The sequence below is a fragment of the Crotalus tigris genome, unplaced genomic scaffold, assembly GCF_016545835.1.
Source record: "Crotalus tigris isolate CLP2741 ecotype Arizona unplaced genomic scaffold, ASM1654583v1 scf7180000024340.7048381, whole genome shotgun sequence".
Taxonomy (NCBI): Eukaryota; Metazoa; Chordata; class Lepidosauria; order Squamata; family Viperidae; genus Crotalus; species Crotalus tigris.
Window position 1 is genome coordinate 2342518 of NW_024100510.1, and position 10857 is coordinate 2353374.

Genomic DNA, 10857 nt, shown 5'->3' on the forward strand with positions numbered 1-10857 from the left:
GGCAGGGCTTTTCAACCAGTGGTACGGGTACCACCTGTGGTACATTGGCATCTGGCAGGTGGTATGCGACCATCCTAGAAAAGTGGTAGCGGGGGAGGGGAATGAGCTGAACCAGTGGCAGCACCGCACAAGCCTGAGCAAGAGATGGCTGCAGCTGCAGGGCTCAGTGGAAGCGCCAGGATCAGTGCTGCTTTCCAGCTGATTGGCGCTTCTTCGGGGCTGTCAGGGCTCAGTGGAAGCACCAGGATCAGCACCAGGCTCCAGTTGGAGCTCGGCACTGATCCTTGCACTTCTGCTGAGCCCAGAAGAAGCACCAATCAGCTGGAATATTCAGCATCTCCAGGGTCTTGTGATTTACATTCAGATGCTTGGCAACTGATTCATATTTATGATGGTCACAGTGTCCCAGGGTCATGTGAAGTGACCAAAACCTACTACAACCACCCAGCAGACGGGGGGAATAAAAACCAAACACCCCCCCACCCCACCCCTGTTGTCAATCCTCAATAGAAATGCTCACAACAATGAAAACCTTGAACAGAAGGAAGAGCGCTGCTGGGTGGGCAGGTAGGTGTCTTGCTTGGCTGTGGCTTGGGGGGCACTTTTTTCAGTGCCATTGTAACTTCGAACAGTCATTAAGCGAACTACTGTAAGTCGAGGACTACCTGTATTTTATCACTTTTTTTCTTTTTTTGTCATCATTTTGACAACTTGCTAGGCAACTGGTGGTACTCGGATATTGCCATATCCTAAAAGTGGTACAATGGGTGAAAAGGTTGAAAAGCCCTGATCTAAGGTATACCTCAAATGCATCTGATATGTATCTAAGATACAAATGCAACATGGCATCTCATTAAAACTACACAACTCATTAGAAAACACTGAGCAGTTCTCTCACCGTCAAATCTAATTTGAAACTAAACTACAATTTTAAATACAAGTATCTCACCATAAATCACTTGTGGAATAACAACTAATTATTCTGATTAGAGGCCCAAATCATTTAAGATAATGGTTTAAAAATCAAGTTATAAAGAAAGAAAAATGTTAATCAAATTTACACAAATATATATGGTTTTATTCTCACAGAAAATACATCTTCAGTATGTAAGAAAATACCACGCCTGGGTTAGTTAACTGCCACAATGATAACTAAACCTATTTAAGTTGGTCGTTTGGCCTTCCATCCTCTTCTGAAATATCTTGTTTTCAGTATTGTTACCTAGCATGAAAAATGAAACAGATGGACTAAATAGGACACTGACCCAAAAAGAAGATATGCTAGGCTTCTACACTGTGTGAGCAATTATTAGGCAAGTGAGTATTTTGACTATATCATTGCATTGCATATTTTCCACCTCCAAGCTATATAAACTTAAATGCTTAGTGGATATGAGCATATCAGGTTATGTGTATTTGTGTAATGAGGGAGGGTGTGGTCTAAGGAGATCAACACCCTATATCAAAGTGTGCATAATTATTAGGCAGCTTCTTTTCCTCAGGCAAAATGGGCCAAAAAAGAGATTTAACTGACTCTGAAAAGTACAAAAATTGCAAAAGGTCTTTCAGATGGATGCTGTACTCCTGAAATTGCTAAGATATTGGGACCAATTTCATCAAGCGTTTCATTGCAAATAGTCAACAGGGTTGCAAGAAACGTGTTGGAAAAAAAGACTTATATTAACTGCCAAAGATTCGAGAATCAAACATGAACCTACCAGGAACCCATTATCTTCCAGTGCTCTCATATTCCAGAACTGCAACCTACCTGGAATGCCCAGAAGTATAAGATGTTCAGTGCTCAGAGACATGGACACTGTAAGGAAGGCTGAAACCCTTCTACCAATGAACAAGACACATATGTCGAAATGGCAAGACTGGGCCAAGAAATATCTGAAGACAGATTTTTCAAAGGTTTTATGGACTGATGAGACAAGAGTAACTCTTGACTGACCAGATGGATGGGTCCGCGGCTGGATCAGTAACGGGCAGAGCTCCACTTCGACTCAGACACCAGCAAGATGGAGGTGGGGTACTGGTATGGGCTGATATTATTAAAGATGAGCTAGTTGGACCTTTTGGGGTTGAAGATGGACTCAAAAATTTTTATGCAGGACAATGCTCCATCACATGCACTGTGTGGCTGGCCACTAAAGGCCTTAAAGATGAAAGAATAATGACATGGTCCCCTTCCTCACCTGACCTAAACCCTATAGAGAACTTGTGGGCCCTTCTTAAACGGGAGATTTACGGTGAAGGAAAAGTGTTTGAAAGACTGTGGCTGCTGCTGCACAAACACTGTCAACAGATCAACAAAGTGACAGACTCGATGAATGGAAGGCTTATCACTGTTATTGAAAAGATGGCTATACTGGTCACTGATTTGTTTTGAAATGTTAGAAATGTTTATTTGTACATTTTGAGTTATTATTCTCACTTTAACAGATGCAAATAAACAAGTGAGATAGGCAAATTTTCATTTTTCATTTAGTTGCATAATAATTCTGCACACTAATAATTTCCCCTCTAATTGTGCACATATATTCTCCTAAGAAAGCCAAAACCTCACTTTTACTTTCTTAAATATTCAGGTTTGAGATTTATTAATATTTTGAATTGACCGAAAGCTCTGTAGTTGTTCAATAATAAAATCAATCCACCAGAATACTCACTTGCCTAATAATTGTGCACACAGAGTACAGCAGATGTGTATATGAACTAGAATAGAATAATAGAGTTGGAAGGACCTTGGAGGTGTTCCAGTCCAACCCCATGCTTAGGCAGGAAGCCGTATACCATTTCAGACAAATGTTAGGACTCTCTCACGGCGCAGTGTGAGAGTCCTTGGGAGCTGCAGGGCTGCTGGGATGAAAAAAAGGCCCCAGGATAGGCTCACCCACAAGAGAAAGGAGGAGGAAGGCAGATACAGAAGAGGCTATAAAAGGAGGCAGTTTTGGCAGAAGGAGAGAGGGGGAAAAAAGAGGAAGCCTTGGGAGGAGGAGTCAGCTAGAGCTGCACCAAAGGCAAAAGGAGGGGGGGGGAGAGAGGAAATAAAACAGGCCAGCCAGGAGCAGATCTACAACCTTGTGCCAGGCGCGCAGGCAGGTGGCAGCAAAAAACAGGCAAGAAATGCAGCAGGAGAGGGGTCACCCTCCAAGAGGAAAAAAGGCACCATCCCCAGAAAGAGACCAGCAAATGGCCTTCGCCAGACCACAGCTGCATCATTAGCCACTTTAAACCCCTCCAATCCATACATGAAGCAAACTGACACCCACCATGAAGATGAGGCACGACCACGAACGAACACGAAGCCAAAAAATAGCAAGGCAGCCCACCATCTTAAACCCCCCTGCAACTCAGACTAACCTGAGCACAACAAAGCCCCCACCCAAACAGAACACTCCCCCAGCCAATCAGAGCACAGCCAACCCCCCAGCCAATCAGAGCTAACCATTCAGAACACACCTCCACCCAATCAGAACAAGCCAAGCTCCCACCCAATCAGTTCATATCCCCACTGGCAGTTAAAAGGAAGAAACAGCTAAGACCACACATTGCTGCTCGAAAGCACGAAGCTGAAAGCACCAGCCTGAAGATGACGAATGGGACTTCGTCGAAACGTCGCCAAGACACTTCCAATTTTACGTGGGAGAAAACCCGAACAACCAAAGACCTACATACAAATACCCGCGAAAACCTCAGAAAATATATATATATATATATATATATATATATATATATATATATATATATATATATATATATATGTATATGTATGTATATGTATGTATATGTATATGTATATGTATATGTATGTGTGTGTGTGTATACACACACACACACACACACACAATTTTAGATTGCCAACAAAGAATAAAGCTATTTCGAGCTTTTTAACTCTCTTAAGCCAGACATACCCTTCTGAGATTTGAACCTGGGCTGTGTGCAGATTTCTTTCTCCCATATTTGGGCTGACAGGGTGCATCAAAAAAAAAAAAAACACTCAAGGTATATATATATTAAAGGTAAAAAAGGATATATGCAGTGTTATCTTCATTTTAGATATCAAAAGGGTTTTGCGGCTCCCAGTGTTTTGTTTTTGGGTTGCCTATCCCTGGTATAGGAAAAAGAGGCATCCATTAAATAAGCTATCAAATACAAATGAAATTTTACCCATGCATATAGGCAGATTTTGTCTATTGTTAAAACATGGCCCATTAAGTCAAAATTTATAATAAAGTATTCAACTACAAAGCATACAAACATGGGAACATCTGATTAATCATAATGCCACCTTGAATAAAACAGCTCAGATAAATGTAACTATTCTATAACATCTCCTTAAATTAACCACTCTTTCCCATAAAAGTTAATACTGTATTTTTTCAGGAAATAGTTAGGATTTAAAAAAATAGGTTAAAAATAGAAGCATGGTAGAATAGTGTTGGAACTGATGGAAGATCTATCTGTCCCAAAACTGTTTCCACAATAAGTAGTCATATGTCTATGGAAAGCCAACAGGCAGATCATAAGGGAAGAAGTACCCTCCTGTTTGTTTTCCATCATCTGACACTGAGACAAGTTGCCTGTGATACTGGTGATAATAATCATTATCAACATTAATTTTCAATGGAGTTTAAAAGTCATTCAAATTCAGAATTATAACTTGTGGGGAAAATAAGCAGTTTATTGTACTGTATTTATTTGACTTATATATCACCATCGAGTCAGAAAGAAAACCTCACTAAACTGTGGAGAGGTACATAAAAGCTCGTTTCTGCCATCCCTCATCAATCATCCCTAATTACCATCTTGGGATTTCTGAAAAGCCACATTTTCTATTCCTTTCTAAAGCAGAGCAGGGATACGGCTGAACAGATCTCTGGGAGAATGGTAACCCAAAAGACAAGAACGATGGCAGAGAAGAAAGCCATCCAGAAGCTCACAAAATGGCGTTGTCAACCTTCGCAGCTTAAACTCCCCAAATACCCCAGCCAATCGAAGTTGAGAACCACTGGTTTCAGCGATGGGACTCAACCTGCCAGATTTGTAGCATGGGCAGAGACAATTGAAGAAAGATGGTGCCATCGCTACTCCAGCCCTGAGCCACGTAGCTTTTTATGGTTGAGAACCCAACACCTGAAACTGCAATTTAAACTCGATACGCTTGATACTGCATAAAGCTGAACTTCTTTTAATCTGTTCTGAATCTTACGCCAGCTTCACTGAATAACCCTTTATTTATAAATGAATAGAAGGGAGAATTTCTACACACGTTAACCAAAGTTGAAAACTAGCCCTACCATGGAAGTGCTCCCCTCTCTTGATCATTATGCCTGCCTTTTGTAGTCCCAGCAACATCCATCGTAAGTACAAAGCAAGTGGCATACCATTACTTCCCTTCATCAGTCCGTAAACCTGAGATTTAACTTAGCCTCCTAGTTTCTATCTGCGTTGTCCGGGCCCAACAGTGAGGAAAAGGAGACGGACGGACGGACAGACAGAAGATACCTCTGAAGATGTACAGAGGACACTTTCCTCAACACTACACAATTAAGCGTGAGTCCCGAATTCCTTCTCTCTGTCGCATAAACAAACCGCCATTGACCCGAAGAGGCGGAAGAGTTCAGCTCCACCCACAGAAGAGGGTCCTTCGCGCAGCTCCCCGGCTTCTCCCGCGCAGTGCGGAAGTGACGCCACGCAGCGGGCAGAGCATCGCATGCTGTTGCAGGACCCCTCCCCCTATGAATAGAATTGCAGAGTTTCTGCGGACAGCCTAGATAGGACTTCGTTGTATACCTCTCACCGAAAATGAAGAGTCCTGAGAACAAAACAGTTTTAAAATTTAAAGGTTTCTTTTAATGGAGCTTCGTCCCTCTTTTTTTTTTTTGACGAATTCTCTCAGGTTTTTTATATTGATGCGAGAAATCGTGGCATATTTGAAACAGCGACTACGTCCACTTGCCGATGTGTATATGAGGAAGGACCTGGAAGTAGCTTTTTATACAGAGTGATTAGGGAAGTGATTAGCACGGACGAGTTTTGCGGCAAAGGTATATTCACGAATGTGAATGTTTGAATGTTTTGTTCTGGATTAAAGCAGGGTTTCACAACCTTGACAAGATGGGTGGACTTCAGCTCTCAGAATTCCCACGACACATACTGCGACCACTTATCTTAAAGCTACCAAAATTGCGAAAGCCTGGGCTAGGGCATTCACAACCACTTTCTAAATTACAATGTCCCCTCACAACTTACAATAACGTGTTCATAGCAGTTGGTAGAGGGAAACGTGTCTCAACATTAAGTAAGTAACATTTCAAAAGGGGTGGATGGGCACTCCTGTTTTTTCTGTCTCTGCTTTTTTGGTGGAAGAGCAGGGCTCAGGCACAGCAATCATAACACTTGGGTTTAAATTCTTTTCTTGCCTATAGACTCACAAAAGCTGGGGAGGATAGAAGTATCACCTCTGCACTGTAATACATTTTTATGTCTCTATCTTAACAGTCTGTCATTACAGATGCTATCTTCAATTGAAAATGGGTCTAAAAAGGGCTCTCTGGGCACTGAGCTCTAGTGAAGAAGCAGTAACCCCACAAATTTTATTGTTTAGCTTGAAAAGTGTTTTTGCTGTTACTTTTGCTGTTAGTATATCAACTTCACCTCAGAGCCAGTTGGGCCATTTTATTCTTGATCATCCAGGTTTCCATTCTTTTACTTTGCAAAAGCTTTTTAGGGGGTGCCTTTTTTGTCTTGAGAAACCTGGCAACTCCAAAGAAAATAAAGAAATATGCTACATTTCTTTTGTTATCTAAAATACTGCATTATTTCTCATTTTAAGTTGTTCCACCTGCTAGTAATTGTCAGTGGTTTCTAATCATAGTCTACTTTGCAGGACTGTGTAAAGTTCTTCACCAGTTTTTATGAGATGAGCCTGATCATACGTAATTTTCAGAGAGCTATTCCAATCAGGAGAGTCCCACTTCGCAAGAACATAGAACTACTCCGTTCTATTTTGGGTGTGCAAAAGTTTGATCTTGGTGTAATTTGTGTTGGTAATATGTACATACAGCAACTCAACAAAACTTACAGACAGAAGAATATTCCTACTGATGTGTTATCTTTTCCTTTTCATGAGGTATGTGTTTGCTCATTTATTCCTTTAGAGCTTTGCAGTAATTTTATCAGAAATCAGGTATTAATACATAGAACAGTATCTTCTTTATTTATATATGAAGACAATGAAATCAGACAAATTAGGGATGATTTAGGCCCTACCCATAAATCTTCATGTTAGAGCAGCGGTTCTCAACCTATGGGTCGCGACCCCATTTGAGGTCGATCGACCATTTCATGGAGGTCTCCAAGTAAGGCTGTCCACCATTTTTTTTCCCCTTTTCTGGCGGGTGCCTTACCTCCCTTGGGCTGGGCCAGCTGGTGGCCCAGCCGGTGGTCGGCCTGCTCCGTCTCTGCCGTTTGCCAGCTACGCCTCGGCCGGCACAGGGGGCAGCACCACGCTCCCGGGCAGGGAAAGTCCTCAACTTACGACCGGTTGGGTAGTCCTCGACTTACGACCGGTTTAGTCCTCGACTTACGACTGGTTGGGGGTCACGGCATTAAAAAGGTTGAGAACCACTGTGTTAGAGGAAAGGACAATTACTGTGGCACATCATAAATGAAGGCCCTGAAAAACAGCAGGGCTCATTACGTAAGGGTACAAACAAAAATGCATCAGTATTCATTACTGGATATTTCAGAATGTGTGAATAAATGTATACATAAAATATTACTTTTTTTCAAGCTCTATTTTATAACTATCGAAATTAATACGTATGAGAAGAAAGTAAATGTAAATTTTAATGTTAATATTTATCTTAATATTTTGATATTTTATCCTGTTTTACTTTCTAGAGTAAGTACTGGACAAGATGAGCTATATATAATAAATAAATAAATTTTTTATTATAAGTTTATGTAGGGGATAGCAGTACGACTGATCTCCGCATTCTCTGTAATTTACTTCTAGAATTCTTGTCCTAAGCATGTTTAGATGGAAATAAATCCCATTGAAAACAATGAATTATACTTCTGAGAGTGTACAATTGGGCTTATATTATTATACCCATACATACAATCCTGATATATACCTAATACTAAGTCATAATATAGTTTGCTTTTGGCTTAGTATGAAATGGAAATTGTTCCAAGAAGGAATCCATAGCTTATAAATCATAATGCGTAAGTGTATATTTATTGAATAAGAAGCAACCAAGTATATGTCAGAAATGGATGAAGGAGAGCAAATTAAATTCACATCTCCCTGATTCAAGTACAGTCATGTTATGTCTTTTAATACCATAAAGTGTTTAGAAATAAATATTGTATGGCCTGTTCTTAACACCCCTATTTCATTTTCTACATGGCATCTGTTTTACCAAATTGAGAACATGTATGTAACTGAATTTTCTTTGGGGATATCATAGAATCTGAAAGGTGGAGAGTTACCCCAGCCCTGTATTCAAGATGACTACAATTTGGGAGACATTTTTCTAGGAGTAGAATATATCTATCAACAGTGTGGACAGAACCACAGAGATTATAACAGTATTCTTACAGTAAGCGTACATTTATAAAAGTATTTTTATTTGAATAAAGTTCTGAAATGTTCAATCAAATGATGTATAAAAATGAAAATATTTTCATTGTTATTTCTCCAATTATGAAAAAACCTTTTGGTATCAGAAAATATGACGTTAATGTCTCAGTCCCACTCACAGAAATCTTACTGTTTCACATTTAGAATAACATACATGTAGTACACAAATCCAAATGATCACTATATGGCAGAAACAAGTTGTCTATATCCTTTTGCTGCCATCTAGTAGTTGTCCAGATTTTGGCAGCACAATTCTGGTAGTCCTTTGTTTTTTGAACCACAGTACTCCTCAAGTTAGCCCATAACATGCTTGCTTTGAGTTTGTTTTTAGCTTTCTCATTTTTTCTAGCATGTGTTTATTGCAAGATTTTTTCTTAAACAAGTCACTAGCCTTTTTCCTTTCATAGTTAAGCTACTTAAATCATTATGCCAATTCAAAATATGAATAACTCATTAGTGAAAGCTTATGGTTACCACTCTTGTGCTTGTCAGTTGACCTTGCCAGCTCCAGGAATGTTGCCAGCTCAATTCTAAGATCCCCGCACAGCTGGTCACATGACTCAGTGGAGCTATTATTGAGTTGGTAAGAGTTCCAAAAGTCATGTTTTCCCTACCCATTTAACCTTGCTGAAATCTAGCATTGTTTAAAAATGATGTGCTATGAGGTTCTAGGCTAGAAACAAGGAGACATTGTGTTCTAGTCCCACCTGAGGCATGAAAACAATCTGGATGACCTTGGGCCACTCATTCTCTCTCACCCCAACCTTCTTTGAAGTGAGGAAAATAAGTGAATGGAGGAGTATTAGATATGTTGGCCAACTAGAGTTATTTTTTAAAAAATAATAATAATAAAGGCAGAATAAAAAAATCTAAAATAAAATATGGGAATAAGGTGAGTTGACAAGCTGAGTTCTCAGCAAAACCTCTTCTCAAGAAAGCAGAACTCTTGGAACCGAATCATCCCAAAAGAAACTTTTATTAGGAGAAGTTGACAGCAGGCATAGAAGGCAGTATCTGAGGGTTTCCCACTCAATAGGTTAAAGGAGCAAAAAGCAAACCCCACCCCAATAGGCCAATCCCCAGGTGTTATGTCTACTGTGGGAATGAGGCTAATAAGACTCCGTTCTCTTCAGCAGCAAGAGATAAGCCAGATGGCCAAAGGCACATTCCTTTCTCACCCCAGGTTGGCATCAAGGGGAGAACAATTCAAAGAACAAGCAGATAGAGGAAGCAGAGAGGATACATTGTAGCACCTAAGCAAAAAGAAAAAATACACAATTCCCCAAGGGTCTCCCCCTCCCCACAGGAGCATGGCAGAACCTGCAGAAGGGAAAAGAAAAAGCCCATCTAATAAAATGTTTCCCCTCCCCCAAGGAAAGGGGTTCTGACATGGGCAGATGGCATGTCCAATGTCTACCATGCTCCTTGGTCTGCCAGCTGTGTCCATTGAGGCAGAGGAGGGGTAGGATCTTACTCTTTATGGAAAAAAAAGTTTGCCAACCTCTTTAGTAGAATTGCTAGCAATACAAAATGCTGTTTAAATTGAATGGCATACATTGAATAACTGTTCACTCTACAATTCTAACTCCTTTCCACTGACTAGGGAGAATTCACAGTGACATTTTCACAGTATTCTTTATAAATGATGACCGTTTCTATTATGATTTTAAACTATTGTGATGTGGGATTTCTCTAATAGTCTATTTTGCCTGTCAATTAGGAATATGTGAACCATTTACAAGCTTTTTTCCCTTAAATAGGTGACAATTGCCCATGGCATGTGCCACTTGCTTGGTTATAAACATAATACAGAAACAAACTGGCAACAAGTAAGTATTCTAACTGATTTGACAAATTCTATTTTTTCAGTTTTCTTTAGTGTTCAAAGCTTCCAAATGTAAGCTTATGTAAATGCATCATAAGATTTTCTGATTGACTTGTTCAGTACGTTTAAATTCCAAATTTCAAATCCAAGTTTGTAAGATCAGATGTTGTATTATTTGAAAGGAAACATGCATTCACTGTGGCCTTGCTCTTTTTCAGATGTATGAAAAGGAAACACAAATTCTGCACAAGTTAAGCAAATTGACAGGCACAAACTTTGAACCTCTGTCAAAACACCAATTCTAAATGTTATATTTATATGCTGTTTCATTAAAATAAATTTTCTCAATTTCTCCCTCTTCCTCAGTCAGCCGAAT

General features: G+C 39.9%; 2 protein-coding genes across 5 annotated transcripts in view; one reads left to right on the forward strand and one right to left on the reverse strand.

Moving 5' to 3' along the window:
- LOC120300398 (minichromosome maintenance complex component 3 associated protein) overlaps nucleotides 1-5657 on the reverse strand; it is a 90639-nt gene extending 84982 nt beyond the window's left edge. Inside the window, exon 1 of one of the 3 annotated variants that reach the window (XM_039326351.1) lies at nucleotides 5512-5657. The gene's annotated coding sequence lies outside the window, so the exon portion shown is untranslated. Of the gene's footprint in view, nucleotides 1-5303 lie in introns of all 3 variants that reach the window. The other 2 variants (XM_039326352.1, XM_039326353.1) reach the window with 2 other exon arrangements.
- Nucleotides 5658-5749: 92 nt separating this feature from the next.
- On the forward strand, nucleotides 5750-10839 carry YBEY (ybeY metalloendoribonuclease). Of its 2 annotated transcripts, none has more exons than XM_039326359.1 (5): nucleotides 5750-6307; nucleotides 6896-7138; nucleotides 8484-8615; nucleotides 10417-10485; nucleotides 10700-10839. In XM_039326359.1, the coding sequence occupies exons 2-5, from the start codon at nucleotides 6929-6931 to the stop codon at nucleotides 10784-10786; spliced, it is 498 nt and encodes a 165-aa protein (XP_039182293.1). In that variant the 5' UTR covers nucleotides 5750-6307; nucleotides 6896-6928; the 3' UTR covers nucleotides 10787-10839. The 2 variants fall into 2 exon arrangements, with proteins under 2 accessions (XP_039182293.1, XP_039182292.1); XM_039326358.1 differs by having other exon boundaries at nucleotides 5753-6053.
- The last annotated feature ends 18 nt before the right edge of the window (nucleotides 10840-10857 follow it).